Raw genomic sequence first — 22,290 nt, forward strand, 5'->3', positions numbered from 1 at the left:
TGAATGGAAACGCGTGGATTCCATTTCAAATTGAAACAAAAGTCGAGAAAACTATAGCGATAATATTTGTGTGTTCGCGGTCGATACTCGTGTACCTCGTGAATGCATAAAATCCGCGGTATACGTACTCGCATGTGTGTAGTTATTAGTTCTCCAACAAAGGACATATACATACGTTGAAACGTTACGCGATCGGTTACCCTCTAATCCTAATCCAACGATTAGAGTTTAATCCACGCGATATCGACTTTTGTCAGTCACTATCGGTTGGTTCGTGTCCACTGTTACCGTTTCCGAAGTTTTTCTCGACAATTCGATTATTATTATTATTTCGAACGCCGCGCAATTTCGTTTCCTTTAGGCGGTAAGAAATTGTACGTATTTTGGGCATCGATCGATCATCGTTTCTATTATACACGTAGTACGTATTTAACCCCTTAATGCACAGTTTTTTTGAAAAAGGCCGGCCAAAAAAACATCAATTTTTTTTAATGTAAAAAAACACAATTTAGAACGTTGTCTTGGCAAGAAAATTACAAAAATACAAAAATAATGGATATTTATACAATTGGTATGATTTCTAATTTTCAGAATATTACTATTATTATTATTATTGTTATTATTATTATTATTATTATATTTTATTTTACATTATATTTTAGTAAAATATATATTGAAAAATGAGCAAATCAGAATCTGAATATGAATACGCTGTCGGAAAGCGGCTCACAAGGAAGAGATAAGTCGTAAGTGATAAGTAGAAAAAGGATATATTTTATACTTGAATAAGTAAGTGTTATAGCTTACAATCCCATGTAAATGATAAATATCAATAAAACGATTGTTTTTTCTTTTTGCTTTCACATTGTTATTTTCAATTCTCGATTGCATTCGAGTGTGAAAAATTATAGCAACATAAAGTACAAGCACAGTTTGGCCAGTTTAGCGCGCTCGAGTTAACTCGAGCGTGCACGTTAAGGGGTTAATACATAGCCTGTTACGATTCCGTTGAATGGCGATCTGCTTATTTATAGTCGTGTACAGATGCGAATTCATTTTTATCGAGCAAACTTTAATCCTTGTTCATTGTCCAATATCAAAATGCTTTTCGACTGTTTCGAACAACATCGAATTACCGCGTCGCGTCCCATTGCATCGAATCTGTACGTTTCAATGGTTTCGTTTCGACGTGTCACCTTCGCCGATTATTTATTAGATGCGCGTAGCACCGTGTACGCACGGGGTTTATGTAGCTGAAATCGCAAATGTCGCGTACATTCGAACATGGGTGCGCTCGAGCGCACCTAAGGATCAACAATCTATGTATTTTCTGATAGACGGTTGGTCCAGTTCGCAAAAGATTTTCTTTTTTTACAAATTCGTAAAAGCTAGAACGATGAATGTAATTTGTTTCTTACCATTACGAACATCGAAGCGTATTTGAGTAATATTTAAATCGATTGCGGCATACAAGGCGGTATCCATCCGCAGCGACGGTAACAGGGACTTTTGAATTTTCCCGAAAAAAGATTGGACATTTTTCGGAATGCATTAGGTTGGCAAGGATGAAATCTGTAGTTAATAATATTGCTAACTTTAACAGCTTATTATTTAACGTTGGCTTAATATTTCACCGTTCTATATTTTTCCTTTCGTTCGAAAGTTATACATCTCGCCTGTTTAAAGAAATCATTGTAAGCTTTGAAAAATATTGGAAACTGTTTTTGAAAATTAATTCTGTTGAAAATTGAACGGTCGGAAATTCGCACTATTATAAAGTACGAGTTCTTACGTGGAACTACGGCGTCGCGAACTGCACGAAACATTAATAGTGTATTTGGCTCTAGTGTAACTACACAGCAGACAGTATCAAATTGGTTCGTCAAATTTCGTACATGTAACTTTAACCTCGTCCTAAGCGCGGACGAGATTCATTATGATTTTATGAAACCTGGCTCACCGATCACAGCAGAAATACACTGCAACCGACTGGATGAAATGATGCAAAAACTTAAAGAAAAACAGCTTAGATTGGTCAACAAATCGACTCCCATCTTATTGCATGATAACGCTAGACCACACACTGCACAAATAACGGTGGCAAAACTACAGGAATCGGAGTTGGTACTTCTTCATCATCCTCCATACTCATCGGACCACTTCTTCCACAATTTGGACAATTTTCTAATAGAAAAACAATCTAATTCCGATAATGTTGTAAAACTGGTCTTCCAGGAGCTCGTTGACTCTCGTCCGCCAGGGTTTTATACCACTGGCCCGAACAACCTGCCGCTTAAATGGCGAAAGTGCATAGGCAATATGGGTGCATGCTTTGATGAATAAAATAATTCCTCATATTTGTAAGTTATCAAGCAACTTTACCTTCTGTTCTACAAATTTCATCGTTGACGACCCGATCGTTTCTCGGATACGTCCAGGAGGGTGATGCAGAAGAACAGGTTTACAGAGAGGAATTACTCGTCAGTTATCGAAACGGACCGATTGGAAAATAAAAGTCGTGTGTCGCGTGTGCCTTGCGTGCGTCGGGGCGCGTAGAACGCGCGGAAAGGTGAAGAAAAGACGGTCGTTGGCCAAAGGAGAAACGACCGGGAGAAGTCTTCCCGCTCGAGACGATCCGAGAGACCTGTTTTAGTACGGAGCTACGCTCTGTCAGATCTGCTCGTTCGCTCTGCCAACGATTTCTAGATCGCAGAATCGTCGCGTCGGCGCGCCACAGATCCGAAAGTAAAAATCATGGGAGACTTGCGCCGAGACACGGTTTTCCTACCGTGTTCTTCGTCTCGGTCTCTGTTCCTTAACACTTAGCCAACCGAACGGGGAGATCTCCCCGTTTTAAAATTCAGTCGGTGGACGAGCGAATGGATGATTAACCCCTTAACGCGCAGAAACGTATTAACACGGGCGTGCAAAACCGGCCAAAATGTGCAGACCAGTATATATACGGTCGGCGTCGCAACTTATGTTATGTTACCTATATTAATTGAAAAACAGTACGATGGGTACAAAATTCGATCTGCAATGCGATTCGATATTCACTATAATTATTTATCCACTATTTTTATTGAATTTTTAGTAATTTCTGCATTTTTTTTACATATTTATTGAAATTAAGGTCCAAATATGTATTTTCTTAGATAAAAAAAATTGATTTTTTTTGGTCGGTTTTTTTTTAAATTGTGCATTAAGGGGTTAATGAAAAATTAAAAATAATTGCTTAATTTTACTAAGATCTGCAAGAGGTACGAATGCTGAAGAAGCAATCGATGTCATATGAGTTTGCTTCATAATGTTTGTTTAATCGAATGAAATGTTTTAATTTTATGACAATTTTTGAGCTTTCTGGCGCGGTCGTGGAAGCGTTAAGAGCAAAAGTGTTACCGTGTCGTGACGCTTTCGTGCGATCCCGATAATCCGGCAATTATCGGCGAACCATCGACTCCGTTGCAAATCCAGCCAGGATGGAAAATCGACGCGCGAAAGTCTATCGAGATATGGAATACGGCGTTTATTGCACAGGAGAGCTCGCGTGGGAGGCCGATGTACCGTTAGGCCGTTGACGCGACATCCTCTTTTTCCGTTTCGCGAAGAGGATTACGCGGGAACGCGTCGAACGCAAGCATCGCCGCGGCGCCGCGTTTACCTCGTTTTCAAGTAGAATAGCTGATCGACCGTGAGAGACGTTGTTTCTCGTAGATAGAGCAATAAATACTAAATAGTAGTAAATATACGTATCCGCGAGTACGATCGTGATGGGAAATTGAATATCTCCTCGAGTCCCGTGCCAGTAGCAGGCAACGATTTACATGAGTACGAATACGAATGCGAATACGGAGCCCATTCCTTTCTCATTGTACCCGCGCTGCTTCGGGTCCTTGACTCTGCCACTGCTCGTAAGTGAGGCGAAACTTTACGTAAGCACTTTCTATCCGCGAGACTCTGAACACGCTGAACAGTGATTGGCGAAAAGCACAGTCTTGCGGCAAACCGCAAACGTTTGCCAATATAACTAGCCAAGGAATTTCTTTGATACGATTGCCTGTCCGAGTTCGATTACTGTCGCGTGGTTGTCCGATTCAAAGTTTCGGTATGCCTTCGTATCTTTCGCACAGCAGAAACCAGGTATTCGTACGTTATTATAAGAGCCTTGCGCGGAGACGAGCCATTTTATTTATTTATTTATTCATTTATCTATTTATTTATTTATTTACTCATTTATTCAGTTATCTATCTATTTATTTATTTATTTACTCATTTATTCAGGTATCTATCTATTTATTTATTTATTTACTCATTTATTCATTTATCTCTATCTATTTATTTATTTATTTACTCATTTATTCATTTATCTATCTATTTATTTATTTACTCATTTATTCATTTATCTAGCTATTTATTTATTTATTTACTCATTTATTCATTTATCTAGCTATCTATTTATTTATGTACTCATTTATTCATTTATCTATTTATTTATTTATTTACTCATTTATTCAGTTATCTATCTATTTATTTATTTATTTACTCATTTATTCATTTATCTCTATTTATTTATTTATTTATTTACTCATTTATTCATTTATCTATCTATTTATTTATTTACTCATTTATTCATTTATCTATCTATTTATTTATTTACTCATTTATTCATTTATCTAGCTATTTATTTATTTATTTATTCATTTATCTAGCTATCTATTTATTTATTTATTTACTCATTTATTCATTTATATCTATCTATTTATTTATTTACTCATTTACTCATTTATCTATCTATTTATTTATTTATTTAGCATAAATCAGCCAGATACTCTTTTTAACACTTCCACGACCGGGCTAGGGACCTCAAAAATTTTCATGAAATTAAAATATTTCCAAACTTATATGGCATCAATATAATATAACCAAGCTTATATGGCATCAATTACTTCTTCAGCATTCGTACCCCATGCAAATCGTAATAAAATTATCATCGATCGGCTGAATTAAAAACGGGGAGATCTCCCCATTCGGTTGGCTAAGTGTTAATTTTCATCGTCCGGCACGTTCGCGTGTCTCTCTATCGGTATCCAAGACGAGAAATTCGTTTCTTGAAATGTGCTTTTCATCTCTCTAAATGTGAAAAAAAACAAGAGCACAACATTCAGGAATACGTGTCAATTATTTGGTCAATTCCATGGACGCGTGTCGAGTTTTGTTGCTTCTTGTTAGTAACCCTCGCCAGTAGTTATCATTGCACATATGAGTGGGTTAGAACGATAGCGGCGTAAGTCAAATTTTCCTCGTTACGAAACACAAAGAGCGTTGTCGGCTCTCGGTGGTCAAATTTATTGCTAAGATAATTTAGAGGTAAGATAAATTATAGCAACTTTATAATTTATTCAGCACGTCTTTTTAACGCATTGTGGCATGTGTAGATTATGTTTGAAGGCACGAGTAAAAGTTATCGCAAATATGACTCACGGCGACTATGATTCTAACTCGCTCGTATGCAGTATGCACCGTGCTGCTGCTGTTTCGGTGCGACTAGTACGAATAACGCGAACAGTGTGAATATATAGCGCGAATGGCGAGTACAATCTTCAATGTTTCTTTTCACGCAGGTGCGAAGAGGCTACAGAAGTGGAGACGCATCATCAGCAAACAGCGGCAACAACGATGGGCGTCGCCGAGGACGAGACGCCATCCTCTTTGACTTCTCATCCCAACCCTAACGTTAACAATCCAAATCAAGAAGGTACGTGCGACCGGCTCGTTTGGCCTCGTCTAAGAATCAAGGTGTACTCGTGCACTGAGTAGTATAATATGAGCCGTTTATTTTGAAAGTGGCCGAAAAGTCCATTCATTTGAAAATCCAGATATTTAAGGTTTTTACGTTTTAACCCCTTAATGCACAATTAAAAAAAAAAAACCGACCAAAAAAAATCAATTTTTTTTATCTAAGAAAATACATATTTGGACCTTAATTTCAATAAATATGTAAAAAAAATGCAAAAATTACTAAAAATTCAATAAAAATAGTGGATAAATAATTATAGTGAATATTGAATTGCATTGCAGATCGAATTTTGTACCCATCGTACTGTTTTTCAATTAATATAGGTAACATAACATAAGTTGCGACGCCGACCGTATATATACGGGTCTGCACATTTCGGCCGGTTTTGCACGCCCGTGTTAATACGTTTCTGCGCGTTAAGGGGTTAATAAATTTAAAAATATTGCTCATTGATAACATGGTGGTATAATGTATTTGTGTTCCCAAGGGTCACTGCGTTCTTTCAGCTTCGCCGACATGAAATTATATGTGTAACGTAGAAATGTGAATATTAACACGTTCCGTGCCACGTGTACCATCGATGGTACACGCTTGCATGTTTACTTAGTGAACCGAACAAATTGTTTACAAGAAATTTAGAACCGAAGAATCAATTTCCACCGCAAGAATGGGCGTTGATAAGTTTTTGTTACGTTGTTATGTGTACGAGAATTAATGATTGCACGTAATACATCAAGTTTTAGTCAAATATCAAAGTGTGAAGATTCGAGTAAAAAAAGCTCGGCACGAAACGTGTTAACAGAAATATATAAAACTTGTTTCAAGGGGCGCGGACCAACAAAAAGTAACTTGAAACATAGAAATGCATTCGTTAAAGCGTTCGATTTAATTATTGCGGTACACAATGGTATACATTATTATCGAATAACTATAACGCGTAGAATCAATGCAATAAAGTATTGAAAACAAATTAATTGTGTAACTGTGAATAAGTCGTTTTAGAACGATCGTACAGTTGCGAGTAAATCGTTTTAAAAGGATCGTGTAATTGTGTGTAAATCGTTTAACAAAATCCGCGCGACTTTGAATAAATCGTATTAATGCAAACCGTGTAACTATAAAATCGTTTCAAAAAAAATACCGTGTAAAAGGAGGGTCAGATGTATTTGACTAGAACTGCGCGTACCCAAAGCGTGTAAATACCGCGCCGTTGTACCATGGAGTAATTAAATCCGCGATGTAATCGGTCCAGCGTGGGTTCACCGAAAATCCACTGAAAAGTCGTCGTTGGAACGTAGTTGCGCGTAGCTCTACGCGTTTGACCACGAAAATTTTCGTTCACGGGCTTGAAAAAGGCTCCAATGGTTTCTCGACGATGGTGGAATTACAGAAAACACAGAGTACCGATAGCGCGACGATGTTCCTGCTCTCGTCTCGACACGATCTTGTTATTTTCCACGTGGTTAACACTTTATCGTCCGGTCGTGGTTGAGGCTGCCACTCAGTAAGGACTGGCTTAGTCGCGCGCGCATTTGCTCCCAGTACCGGCTAAATTTTCGCTATTCATCGTGTTCTGCTTATTCCTTTAAAAATAATAATAAATAATAATTATTATTATAATTATAATTCATAAGGATATGGGGAGGTCAGCATACAGGAGGTCAGCTACTAACAAAACAGTAAAGAAGCGAAAACCGTCGACAGCTAAAAGTCGATTAATAGGCTATCGGTCGATAAGCATTGGCGATCGAAAAGCCGATTAATAGGCTAGCGATCGATAAACATTGGCAATCGAAAAGCCGATTAATAGGCTAGCGATCGATAAACATTGGCAATCGAAAAGCCGATTAATAGGCTAGCGATCGATAAGCATTGGCAATCGAAAAGCCGATTAATAGGCTAGCGATCGATAAACATTGGCGATCGAAAAGCCGATTAATAGGCTAGCGATCGATAAACATTGGCGATCGAAAAGCCGATTAATAGGCTAGCGATCGATAAACATTGGCGATCGAAAAGCCGATTAATAGGCTAGCGATCGATAAACATTGGCGATCGAAAAGCCGATTAATAGGCTAGCGATCGATAAACATTGGCAATCGAAAAGCCGATTAATAGGCTAGCGATCGATAAACATTGGCAATCGAAAAGCCGATTAATAGGCTAGCGATCGATAAACATTGGCAATCGAAAAGCCGATTAATAGGCTAGCGGTCGATAAAGTGTTAATCGTAACCACCCGACACTCGTCGGTCCCCGATCGATTTCCATTTTCCAGGAATGTTCTACGACAGTTGCAATTCCCCTTGCCCGATGAAATTTCAAGCACTTCGATCGGTCTGAACTATTTATGTGCCGGTTCGCAGGAAGTAAATAGTTGAACAGAAGATATCCCAGCGCACACAGTACGGCGCACAAATTGTCTAAAGACAGGGACCATTGTTTCCGTGACTCGTGCGGAAGAAATGGAGAGTGCAGCGTGAAGGTTCCGCCCGTATCTTTCCTACAATAGACGGAAGTTACTTTCCGACTGTTTCCGGTTTCAGAGTTTTCCTCGACGAATCTTTCTTCTCGTTCGTTCGTTCCCCGACGAAACTTTTCCAACGCCACTGGCGTTCTTGCACTATTTCTGTTTGGATGCGTCTGTTAGTCGCGAGTTTTTTGAGTTATCGAGCTTTCGAGTCGTTTATCAAAGCTCGAAGAACAATAGGCACGCTGATTAATCGTACCCAGAAATTTGCTTTATAATAAGTAGATTGCGGACTTTTATGCAAAATAAAACTTGTCTGCACTAGTTGCAAGAAATTGGAACTAGATAGTAAGTCCATTCTTCCTTCGATCACTTTAATAAATTAAAAATACTATTTCTGTTTGGATGCGTCTGTTAGTCGCGAGTTTTTTGAGTTATTGAGCTTTCGAAGAACAAAGCTCGAAGAACAATAGGCACGCTGATTAATCGTACCCAGAAATTTGCTTCGTAATAAGTAGACTGCGGACTTTTATGCAAAATAAAACTTGTCTGCACTAGTTGCAAGAAATTGCAACTAAATAGTAAGTCCATTCTTCCTTCGATCACTTTAATAAATTAAAAATAAAACATTGACACTTCTTGATTCTTTTAACCCTTTGCACTCGAGTGGTGACTCCGACGCACCACTGTAATTGTTACACCACGTTTCAAGATAAGTTTTACATGATCAAAGCTTAGATATAAAAAATTGTTGAAAGTCTAACTCTGTCGTATGAGTCACAAGACTCAATTTCATATGCATAAAATGGGCTTTGTCGTATAAAATGGAAATACTGTAAGTCAGAGAAGTTAATTTAGATTTTTAGTTTAATTTAGATTAAATGGCTTCAAGTGCAAAGGGTTGATCATTCTTCTATCTCAAATTGCAACCCCCGAACATTGTCGTAAATACAAAAAATCAGCAGTCCAGTAACAAGTATAAGTACATCGCCGTCCGTTTCAAGAGATCCATGAAGCCGTTTGTCGATTTTTTCGTTTGCAACGTATTTTAGGGTTTCGAAACGCTATATAGGGTAGATACGTATTATCAGTCGAGCTCGTTCACCTGCTGCTGGTGGTGCTGTCGTCCGTTGGTAACGTAGATACCTTTGAAAGGTGATCGACGAAGCATCCGAGTTGGAAAGGTGGACGCGTCCGCGGTCGCGGTTTAATCGTAATACTAATAGCAATCGTAATTGCAACCGCAGCCGCGCCTCGGGCTCCCGTTTCATGGATCCCGGTATTGTTGGATTCGCTGTAGCAGCTACTTTTGCAGCCACTTTTGCAGTCATGCGTGCACCTCCCTAGCTTGTTAACGTTATTAGAGTGGAAATCCTGTTTGGATGTATCTACGCGACCGCTCCAACGATTCTCTGTTTCCTCGAAAACTGCTCTTCCGAGACACTGACAATCAGAGACGAGACTAGACTAGATTAGAATCGGTGACAGCGATCGTTGCGCTCGCATACGAAGTCCGAGGCGAGGGAGATGCCGATGTCGATATCGATGACGAATACCTAATGGCGCCTTCTAATGAGTTCTCACAGAGAAAGTGCTGCGTCAATATCCTACGGGACGCGTTGCACGACGTGAGGTATTTCACGCGAGCTCGCCACACTTTTGGTGCGGACATGTTCGGACTTTTAAGGAATTTTCTAAATACGTAGAACTGGATGTGTTGCAATTTTTGAATGTTTATTAACCCTTCGCACTCGAGTGGTGACCCTGAGGCACCATTCAAATTTACGATGTTAGTGCACGCGTTAGTAAGCATCAGTGCTAAATAAATTATTTGTGCGAGTAGTAATAGGTAAATATTACGCATTTTCAATAGCCAGATAACGAAAAGTAAATATTTCAAATAAAGTGAAGTAAATAATATTTATAGTAATAAGTATTCGGAAATGGGAGGTTCCTGAGGTCATTCGAAGCAACTTTTTCCTTTACGAAAATGTTCTCCGAGGCTTCGTTTACGAGTTATTAACGAAAAACACTGACCAATAAGAGGCGAGCTCGGCTGGCGCGCGGCGGCCCAGCCAACGAGTGCACGGAGCCCGGTTCCGCTCATTGGCTCGGCCGTCTCGCGCCGAACGATCTCGCCTCTGATTGGTCACTGTTTTCCGTTAATAACTCGTAAACGAAGCCGCGGATTGCATTTTCGCTAAGGAAAAAGTTGCTTCAAATGACCTCAGGAATTCCCTACTTTCGGATTGCGAGACATTTTTGGGACACCCTGTATAGCGCTACCGATTGCTCGCTCGGCTTTAAAAAAGCCGAAGCTGATCGGTTTGACTTCCGAGTGGTTCGCGGCGATACGTATCGTTGGTCGGCGAGCCTGTACGTTCGGCTACAACGGTTCCGCAATATTTTCACCTGGTATGCGACACGTAGCGTCGAGTACTGCGGTATTTCAGTTGGGTCGGGCTGCGCTTTGAACTGTTGCCAGCAGTCTCTCTGTCTCCCTCTTCGTCGCTCCGAAAGTTCCTGCCTCGCTTCCGTCCTCGCTTTTCCTCCGCCGCTGTCTCTGTCCCTGTCTCTTTGTATTGCGATCGCTTGTAGGTATTCTGGGTCAAGTGTGTATTTTAATGGTCAGCGACGTCGACGGAGTCTTCTTTTCTTTTTTTTCTTTTTTTTTTATGAGTCGAACGAGAACCCACGTTCGAGGGATCGAACCGAAGCCGCGAGGACGAGAGCCGTGGCACCGTTCCCTCCAAACAAACATTTGCACCATACGACTGCGGGCGAGCCAAACGAACCAATCTTCGACGAACGTCGTCCAAAAATATTCGTGTGTTTTCTACGGTATCGTTCCGTCGGTCAGTTTTACTCGCCGTTTTTCGTCGCTAAGTCATCCATCGCAGCGTACAGAGAATCAGACCGAGTAGGCGTGATCTCCTCATTTGCAACGCGGTCGTACTTGGAATCAGCACGGCCGTGTGCGGGTGCGACTGGAGGAGTCGTTCTACGATTAATTACCGTAGAATCGTTGCTGGACGGCGGCTCGCACAATTAGTCGGCGCACGTATCATGCGTAGCTAGACATCTAGATGTCTAGGTTTAACGCGTGCATGCGTTCGGACTGATACGAGAGCATCTTCCCCCTGGAAGTCGTCGCGACCAACGTCAGCGAACGATTTTATGTTCGAACGCAAAATTTCATCGGCGACGATATCGATATTTCGCGATCAGGAAAAGCGAAAGATATTTTCGATCACGAGTCTCCACGTGCTGGCAATGACTGATCATTTTTATCGTTACGAACGATACTCTAATCGCCAGCCCCCGGATATGCAAAATAAATATTTCGTTCCTCGATTGCAACGAAGCAGAGCTGAATAGATATTTATCTTCACTTTGAATATTTTTAACCATTCGCACTCGAAGCTATTTCAACTGAAAATATAATATCATTTTTCTAACATTTTCATGTTAGATATGTTTACATATCTCATATCATGTATTAGTATATATGTTTACATATCTCATATCATATATTAGTATATATGTTTACATATCTAATATCATGTATTAGTATATATGTTTACATATCTAATATCATATATTAGTATATATGTTTATATATCTAATATCATATATTAGCATATATGTTTACATATCTAATATCATGTATTAGTATATATGTTTACATATCTAATATACTATATATGTTTACATATCTAATATCTATCATACATATGTTTCAACATATTTCTATTTTATACGAGAAAATGCATTTTATGCGTATATGAAAGTTGACTCTTGGGACTCGCGAACAGTTACACTCTTAAACTTAATTTTTCAAACGTGAACTTTGTTAATATCAAAATTATCCTAAAAGGTGACACAACAAATATTAGCGGTGCCTCAGAGTCGCCACTGGAGCGCAAAGGGTTTTAATAGGTTGAAGACCTACACAACAGCACCGTTAAACTTTTCTCCTACATTTGGAAATAATTTAAGTACAATGTTTTGTATTTAACCCGGTCAGTTTTGTCATAAACGCATAAAATCCATAGAGTCTACTGACCACTGATCGAAATAACCTCTCCTCGAGAGCAGGGACGTGTTCGTGTATACGTTTATACATGGATACTTGTGTTTTTGTCGAAAGCAAAAATGTCGCGGCCAAGGGAACGTCGAGAAACAAATAGAAGGGAGGTGCACGAAAAGGAGCGAAGTCTCGGGTGAACTCGATCGGACACGCTTTCTGTTTTTACTTGGTCCGTAGAACGGTCGGTTACGTTCCTTCTCTCGAATAATAAATACAACGACTTTCCATTTTCAATGCGAACGATGTTTCGTCGTTTGCTTCGAAGACACCGCGCGCTTGCTGCTCGCGATTTCTCCGGCCTAGGTCGGGGTGGGAAGGTGGGAATGTTGCAGCTTCGAAACAGAAGTAAAAGAGACACGTGCAAACATCGAGATCGCGACAAGAAACGCGTTAACTCCGCTCGCGCTTCTTACGCTTCTTCCGTGGAAGGATTTATGAGGAGTTGAGCAGTTGAAGGTTGAGGGTTGAGATGTGAGATTCGAGAATGGCACGCCGCCGCGCGAACACGAACGAACCGCTTTTCTTGATCATGGTTGCATCAGCCTAGGCTACCGCGCCTCCTCTCTTTCCATCGCTGTTCGCATCTCTCCGGTTCCTTTTGCGATCTTTTTTTATCTGCACATTATATTAGGGTGTCCCATAAGTTCTTTCCGCGCCGCGCTATTAACCCGAGAAAGATAACCTACGTCGCAGAGGCGCCTGCGAAGATCGAAAGAGTTGTGTAAATAATATTAAATTTGTTTCATGCAGTTCGATTAGGTTTCGGAAAGTAATTATACAAATTTTGCGGAACGTGACAAATTGGACAATTTTAACGCTAGATTTACGGAGCACGAGAAACAGCTGTTTTATAAGCTAATATATATTAATAAGCTAAGCTATATATATTAAGCTTATATATAATAAGATACTATACATATATATATATATACATATATATATAATATACAATATACATGTATATAATAAGCTAATATAAAAGTACCAATAGAACATTTATTCGGATTTTTAACGCACTCACTTTTTATAATAACAAAAGCAGAAGTATAACTCGTGTTGGATGGCGGAGAATCAGCGAATCAGTTTATAAAGACTTGTTTCAAATCTATTAACACTGGCTGCGAATAATATGTCGTTAACACTAGATTTGCGGAGCATACAAAACAGCTGTTTTATATTAGTTTATAAAAGTAACAATAAGACGTTTAGAAGACATAAGGCTTATTGTAATATTTGCCGTAAGTAACACATAAATCGAATAAATAACTCATAAATGTATCTTCACGATATGAATGATCCGTAAATTTAGTGTTTAAAGGGACGCAAATTAAGAAAGAGAAGTGACATTCCTTTAACCCGAGAAAGATAACCTACGTCGCAGAGGCGCCTGCGAAGACTGTTGATTTTTGTTAATTTTTCATAGAGGTCTAGTGATTTAAGTTTAAAATTACTTAAAATATAAAAAAATATAATATAAATGCATTTTATTTTGACAATAATGCCAAACCTTTAAAATGACTAGATTAACTTAAATAAATATCCATTGTTAGTATAAAATTGACGCCTTAGAAAAGCATGCGCCTCTGAAGCGTATGGTTATCTTTTACGTACGTTGTCATATGGTTATCTTTCTAGGGTTAATGAATCTAACTGGCTGTGTTTATATAAACACGCAGACTTACCTCTTGGCTGTTTAGGGCATCGGTTTCAGTCGTCCCAGAGCTCTTTTAGAGTACGTTTCGTTGGTGACAAAGTTCCTTGTACAATTTCTTCTACGCCGTTCGATATGGATAGCCAAAAGAAGCATTTGCGGCATGTTATGCTTCATTGCTTTAAAAAAAGTGATAGGCCAAAGAACACTGCGAACGAGATTTGCACCGTTTACGGTGATGGTTCTACGACTATTAGGACAGTCCGCGATTGGTTTGAGAGATTTAGAGCTGGCGATTATGATTTGAAAGACGAAGACCGCAGCGGCCGTACAACAACGACGGATGCGGACCTTGTCAAAGATATGCTCGCTGAAAATCCGCGATATAGTGTGCGCGAGATAGCGGATGCCACTAACATACCCAGGACAACGGTGCATAAATTTAATCGAGATGGGATATGTAAATCGATTCGAAGTTCCACACCGTCAAATTTTCATCACGACAACGCAAAACCGCATGTTGCGTTGGTCGTAAGACAAAAATTATTGCAGTTTGATCGAGACGTTTTACCTCATCCTCCGTACTCCCCGGACATTGCTCCATCCGATTATTACTTGTTCTTCTCGTTAAAAAATTCTCTCCGTGAGAAACGGTTTAACCCCTTAACGCGCAGAAACGTATTAACACGGGCGTGCAAAACCGGCCAAAATGTGCAGACCCGCATATATACGGTCGGCGTCGCAACTTATGTTATGTTACCTATATTAACCCTTAAATGCATGATTTTTTGTTTTGAATTCTAAAACATCGTTTTTTATAGGAATGGAGTCGTAGGTTACGTAAAAAATAAATAAAAAAATCTAGGTAATAATATTGAGTATTTATTTTGAAAATAAATAAATATATAAAGTAAATATATAATATAAATATATTAATAAATATATAAAATAAATAAATAAAATAAAATTTTCAAATGCAACATCAAACATTCATAGCTTACGTGACAACAGATGAGAAGTAATTTTCTTTTTCAATTAAATAAATCACTCCTTTATAGGAAACTCGAAGAAAGAAAATATCTCTCCAAGTAACACATTGAAGGTTATCACCCACCACATTCAAATGTCAAAAAACATAGAACTTACTCGCTAAAAGTAATGTCAAGTCTTTTATTTCACACATGGTCTATTGTATATTGTTATCAACGTGTGTTCGGAAACGCACATACTCAGGTTTTTGAATAAAATTAAGTGGAACTGGAATGTAGACAATTGGCAACAATATGCATTTAAGGGTTAATTGAAAAACAGTACGATGGGTACAAAATTCGATCTGCAATGCGATTCGATATTCACTATAATTATTTATCCACTATTTTGATTGAATTTTTAGTAATTTTTGCATTTTTTTTACATATTTATTGAAATTAAGGTCCAAATATGTATTTTCTTAGATAAAAAAAATTGATTTTTTTTGGTCGGTTTTTTTTTTTAAATTGTGCATTAAGGGGTTAAATTCGTAAGCGAAATGAAAACGCGCCTTGATCGATATTTTGCAAATAAGCCTCGACAATCTTGGAAAGACGGCATAATGAGGCTTCCCGAAAGATGGAAGAAGGTAATAGAGCAGAACGGTTCATATATAACTCGATAAATCAACTTTAAACAACAAATATCGTGTAGTCATTTCGCATCAGAAGAAAGGAAACGAACTTATGGGACACCCTAATAGTTTATTTAAACTAAATACTCTTCTGCCTGTTCGCTGCGAATTTGATCTGGTTTTTCTCTCGAAGCAAATGTTATATGGTCAACATACAGTCGGTACACAAAGTATTTGTACATCTTTTGAAACGGAATAACCTATTTCTAATTGTGCCAGGCGATCTAAATTTGTTGTTGGATCTTAGAGGGATTAGTTTACTTGACAATGGCTAAACATTGTTTTCGGAAATTGCAATTGCTTGGTACGATGAAAGAATTGACGTTTTTTCAAGTTTCTCATTTGAACCTATAACGAAAATGAAAACAAAAAGTATTTTTTAGATCTCGGTAATTTGTACGTACGCTGAAAATTTCATTAAAATTAACGCATGGTCGAGACTGAACGATGTACAAATTTTTTCTCTTTGAAATTCGTGAAAAACTGTTATTTTCGCGAACTTCAAATATTAACAGCTCATAACCTCTGTATTTTTTTCATTTATGATTTTATAACTAACCTTTCGCATGTATTCGATAAATAAATAAATAACAACAACCGATTTCAATGAAGTTTTCATATATATACAAGTTAAGTCTAAAAAATGCAGTTTAAAAATTTTTCTTATAGCACACACAAAAAAAGATACAAGAACATCATTTTACAATCTGTTCGTCATGCCAGTCAACTGCAATGTTCAAAAACATTTATTCAGCCAGTCATCGTCTAGTAAACTAATCCCTTTGTACACCGACTGTAACCGTGTAAACCGCATTCTCTTATCTGCTAATTACCATTACAAAACCGTCGATTTCCCCTGCTCGCGATGCGTCTCCAAACATGCGTTCTCCTCCACTATGTCACCTACATATGGCAACGTAATACCACGTAAAACTATTCGTGTGAACCCCAAGGCTACATAAATACCCGTAAATAAACAAACAAATAAACGCGTCTATGTAAACGCCGAAGGCGTACAAGTGGAATGACGAACCGTGAAATGATCGTTCCAGAGCGGATTCGTCGAAGGTACCGAGTGTCCGTACAGTTTTGAGCGACAGCGTAATACACGTGTAGCCGGCCGACACCGAAACGGAGTCAGAGAACGGGTGAGGGAGAGCAAGAGAAAGGGAGAAAAGAAGAGAGGGAAAGAGGGAGAGAGGGAGTGATTGCCATTGCTGTTACCTCTGCCTCTCTGCTCCCGCCCGAGTCGCCGTCCCCTGCCTCTGCCTCTGTCTCTACCGCGGCCCCCTGCCCCCTCGTGTGCCCATGCCGGCGGGCAACGCGAGTCGCGGAGCAGCGCGGAGAAGCGAGTTGGCTCGAGCTAAGCGATCGACGACGTGCACGACGACGGCCAGTGCGAAAGCGTCGACGCGTACCGCGTATACCGTACCGCGTATCGTGTAGGCTCGAGGAGACGAGCTTCGCGCACAGAGTCGAATCGCTTGCTGGCCACTGGTACGGCTGGTGTTCCCCTCGGTCACCAAGATGGGTTAAACGGTCCTATCCCGACGTATTCGATCGTGATCCGATTACGCGTCCCGCGTAATCCACGGCGGACAGTGTGTCTCCACGAGTGCGGAATATCAGTGCAGAGTGAACCGCGTGTGCCACCGACCGATCGATCGACTTACACCTCTTAAACGTGACCGTACGTACGCTCGTTGAATCGTACAAAGGGCAGCCCTCGAATATTATTGTATACGTTCCCGGCAGAATGATCGAGCGACGAGGAGGAATAGTGTAATATCAAGCCGTCGATCGTGCAGCTTCCATTTATTATTTGTATTTACACGTATGTAAATATGCGTTGGCTTCGCGTGGATCGCGGCAGAAAATGAGATTTTGGATACGCCTATGCGCGGTATACGCCTATGCGCCGTATACGTAATATACGGTCGGCGCGAGGAACAAGGAAGAGCACCGCGAGCATCGCGCGGGAACGATAAGGGACTGGTAAATCCGTGAATTTCTTCGGTTTCGAATCGAGCTAAGAGGAAGAGGGCGAGAATAACCGGCGCGCGGAGACTGGACGACGGACGATAGACTATAGCGCGACCGGCCGTGGACGATGCCGCAACTGCGCGACCGACCGAGCCACGACCATCGATACGACCAGCCAAGATCGACGTCGATCCCGAACCGCCGCGGCCTGCCGCACCGTCGTTGTCCGGCCTAGGGACTCGCGCGATCGGCCAGCAGATTATTCGTCGAAACGATTATTTTCGTTTTAGGTTGGTTAATCGCGCTTCGGTTATCGGCATGCGTGCCGAGGTACGCCCGCTGCTCCACCAGAAACCGTTAATCGCGAGCCTGGATCGGATCGAGCTAAGTAGGACGAAGTGCAATAATCCTACTTAAGGAAGCGGCTGTTACTCGCGAGCCACAGTTTCCTTCAAGCTGAAATTTATTCGTACCGCGCCACAAGGAGGATTATAAAATCCACGTGATTCGATTCAATTCGATTCGATTCGGCCCGATCCTAGACGCATTAACCTTTTAGGCACGACGCGCCACTATGGTGGCTTCCGCGGATGTCATCTTTCAGAACGACACGTCACTATTGGTGGCTTCCGCGGATGTTATCTCTCTGGACGACGCGCCACTATCGTTTGAACCAAATAATCGTCTTCATATGCATCGTTTCACGCTTCTTTTGTCTTCGCATCGATTTACAACAGACTACAGGATGTCCCAAAAATGTCTCGCAATCCGTAAATGGCGGGTTCCTCGGATCATTTGAAGCAACTTCTTCCTTTACGAAAATGTTCTCCGAGGCACCGTTAACGAGTTATCAACGAAAAACAGTGACCAATAAGAATCGAGTACGGCTGACGCGAGGCGGCGCAGCCAACCAGCGCGCGAAGCCCAGTTCCGCTCGTTGGCTCGGTCGCCTCGCGCCAGCCGAGCTCGCCTCTCATTGGTCGCTGTCTTTCGTTAATAACTCGTTAACGGTGCCTCGGAGAACAATTTTGTAAAGGAAAAAGTTGCTTCAAATGACCCGAGAAACCCGCCACTTTCGGATTGCGAGACATTTTTGGGACAGCCTGTATATACAGACAGAATATACAGTATCGGACTCTGCCGTCCCAGAGAAATAGCCTCGCGCAGAATTCAGCCGTACCTAAAAGGTTAAACAAATTGGTCGGAGCGACGGGGGTACGTTACCGACAAGTGTGTCCCAAGGAAAACGACCAGACGATCGTTGTCGGATCTAGTTTTGAAAGAAAGCGGTATCTTCCCCCGTACTTGGTTACCGCGAACTCACCGATAAGGATAAACGCTCGGAATTGACGTGGATTGGGAGGATCTTGCGAAACACGTGTGATCGCGCGATTCACGGTGCAACCACGATAACAGGTCTTGCATCGATCGCGCGATCGTGCGCGCAGCTACCGTTGCGCTTCGAATATATATAGAGAAGCACGTACGTGTAATAGCACACGGAGTATTTAGTACGCGTAATACGGAAAGTGGTTCGGCGTGGTCGTGGTGTACGCAACAAGTTCAGGGAAGCACGTGACCCTTGGAGCAGCTACCGAAGCAAACATCCGATCCGAGCAACAGCATAGATAACGTTGGTAGCGCAGACGTTATCCGAATCGCGTATCCGTCTTGCCCTCTCTATCCCGCGCACTGTTCCTCTCTCGGTTCCTCTTTCTCGCTATCACACTGTGTCTCTTTGTCTCTCTTTCTCGTACCGTCGTAAGAAAGATTCGAGGATGGTCGAAATCTCGGCGAATTTAGTAACATAGCGAGAACAGCTGGGAATAAGGCAGATGTGGGGGTGAGGGGGGCGAGGGATCGTGCATAGAAGACATTCGGCATCGAGCACTTTTCATCGAGTCCTGGCCAAAAATATACTAGGGTGTAGGCCGTGCAACGAGACGAGAGAGTAGATAAGGCACGTGATCGAAGCGTGAGTAGAACGGGGCCGGCGCACGGTTTATGTACCCTAAAATATGTATAAGGAAATAACAAGCTACTTTTCTGAAGTAGCAAGTGAGTGGACGCAGCGCCTACGCGTGAACTTTTTGTTTATTTCTTCGTTCTCGTCTCGTTGCGCGGGCTTGTAGATTGATACATACGAAATGTCGGATTGCTCGGTGAATAACAGAAATCTCGTATCTCTTATCGGATGACGTTTGTTTAAATTGACGCAGTTTCCACGACGATCCCCAGCGAGTTCTCGATACGTAATTGTCATTCGAGACAATCATTTCGCGCTTTTCGGATTTAACAAGCTATTCGTACGATTCTGTCGATGTTCGTCATTTTCGGAAGCGTTTATTCCTTAGTTAATTAGCCTTAAGCGTACCTTGAAGCATAAATATATGCTTGAAACCGTCGAGCACCAAATGCTTCGCTTTATTGCTTCCAAAACTGGCCGTTCAGTGTCCATCATTGACCATGACTATTGTTCTTTAATCTCTCCCTTTAATATTAATATAATTATGGTACTTTAATTTTTTTTTAATTATGGCACACCCGGGAAATGAGGGGTTCCTGAGGTCATTTGAAGTAACTTTTTCCTTAACGAAAATGCAATCCGTGGCTTTGTTTACGAGTTATTAACGAAAAATAGTGACCAATGGGAGGCGAGCTCGGCTGGCGCGAGGCGGCCAAGCCAATAGCGCAACTGCGGCGTCGCACGCTCGTTGGCTCGGTCGCCTCGCGCCAGCCGAGCTCGCCTCTCATTGGTCACTGTTTTTAGTTAATAACTCGTTAACGGTGCCTCGGAGAACATTTTTGTAAAGGAAAAACTTGCTTCAAATGACCTGAGGAACCCGCCACTTTCGGATCGCGAGACATTTTTGGGACAACCTGTATATCAATGTATGATCCCATATTTGGATCACGAGTGTACAGATGCTTATCCTCCTAATTGTTTCGGCCATGTACTTTATATCCACCGAAATTGTTCTATACATTTCTACTGGATTCCCTTCATCGTGTACTCGCTGTTGCTGTATTTGTTCCATATTCGTTCAGCGTTACCCCGTAATGGGCATTCGCCGCTAAATATAAATAAATAAGTTATTACTTCAGTAACATTCCACGAGATTGTTAACGATATTGACCAAGGACGGAGGTACCGTTCGCGCGATAAACAGTGTCATAATCGAAACAGAGCCGCCGCATACGTGTCGATCTTATCGGAACCCGACATTTGACACGCATCATCGGCCTAAACACGCATTTCGTCCCAAAGGTGGAAACCGTTGAATGACTTTCCCAGTTGGTGGATTCGTTTTCGACTGGTTCGACGAGAGAACAAATGCCTGTCGCGTCGGAAGACTGGATGCCGCATCCGGCCAACATAACCAGTTCCATCACCACTGTCAAAGGTGCTACCATTCAAAGCACGACTACAGCTTGGATGTCGCCGTACAGCAGAACGCCGTCTTCCCACAATAACAACAATAATAACAACAACAACAACAACAACAATCACCACCACCACCACCATCATCATCACCACCATCATCACAACCACCATCACCATCACCGTCGCAACAGCAACAGTAGCGGCAACAGTAACATCGCTGCCAACAACAATAATAATGGTGTTGTCATACTCGAAGGATGCAGACCGCCGGCCGCAACCACGGCTAGGAGATTTCTCAGATGGTTTAGCAGACTCGGACAACCACCGATGGGAAAGTCAGGTAAATCCTGATCGATCTCTTGACTCGAACGTCCAACGAAACGATATCTCGATCGTCGTGACAAAAAGTATTCCAAGTCCTTTTCGAGTACTTTAATCTTTTCCAAAAAGAGCCTGCGAATCGGTAGATTCGAATTAGACGACCGTTCGCGACGGTTTTTATAGTTGCTAATTACAGTGGGCACTCGACTTTCGCACACAATTGGTTCCTGAAAGTGTGTGCGAATGTTGAATGTTCGAAAGTATTGGGATGTAAAAAAATATGCAGCAAAAACGGTGTTTTAAAGTATTTATTTATTTATTTAGCATTCGGGTGTTTTCTTTATAAATTTGTCAAGAGTTAGTTGAGTATCTCCTTTTTCTTTCTTTTCGTGATGAAGATTTCTATAACACGCAGTATCTTCTTGTATTGCCCTACGTATTTGAGATATACGTTCTCCGTTGGGATCGCATTCTTCCATAATAGTTAAAAATTTGTCTAGATCCACAAAGGCTTCGTTCATATTTTTAATTGTCAAAGTCTCGACCTCTCGATCGGATCAACATTGTAGTCCGATGGCTAAAGTCTGATGTCCCCTGAGAGGGGGCATTCAATTACAATGTAGCCTGCTCGACCCACGATGTCCGCTCAGAGGGAACATTCGACCGCAAGGGCTTACAAAGTTGAATTTTTTAACCCTTTGCACTCGAGTGGCGACTCTGAGGCGCCACTAAAAATTGCTACACTATTTTTCAAAATAATTGTAATAGTATCAGACTCGTTTATATCTAAAAGACTCTTAACCTTTTAGGCACGACGCGCCACTATAGTGGCTTTCGCGGATGTCATCATTCCTCGGATCATTTGAAGCAACTTCTTCCTTTACAAAAATGTTCTCCGAAGCACTGTTAACGAGTTATCAACGAAAAACA

General features: G+C 41.1%; 1 protein-coding gene across 1 annotated transcript in view; it reads left to right on the top strand.

Moving 5' to 3' along the window:
- Positions 1-17,024: 17,024 nt before the first annotated feature.
- Positions 17,025-22,290, top strand: part of trc (Serine/threonine-protein kinase tricornered) — a 52,475-nt gene continuing 47,209 nt past the window's right edge. Inside the window, 3 exon segments of the mRNA XM_076524444.1 lie at positions 17,025-17,944; positions 20,842-20,983; positions 20,985-21,379. Coding sequence (XP_076380559.1) covers positions 20,937-20,983; positions 20,985-21,379 — 442 coding nt within the window. The 5' untranslated portion in view covers positions 17,025-17,944; positions 20,842-20,936.

Source organism: Megalopta genalis, chromosome 9 (genome assembly GCF_051020955.1).
Source record: "Megalopta genalis isolate 19385.01 chromosome 9, iyMegGena1_principal, whole genome shotgun sequence".
Lineage (NCBI taxonomy): Eukaryota > Metazoa > Arthropoda > Insecta > Hymenoptera > Halictidae > Megalopta > Megalopta genalis.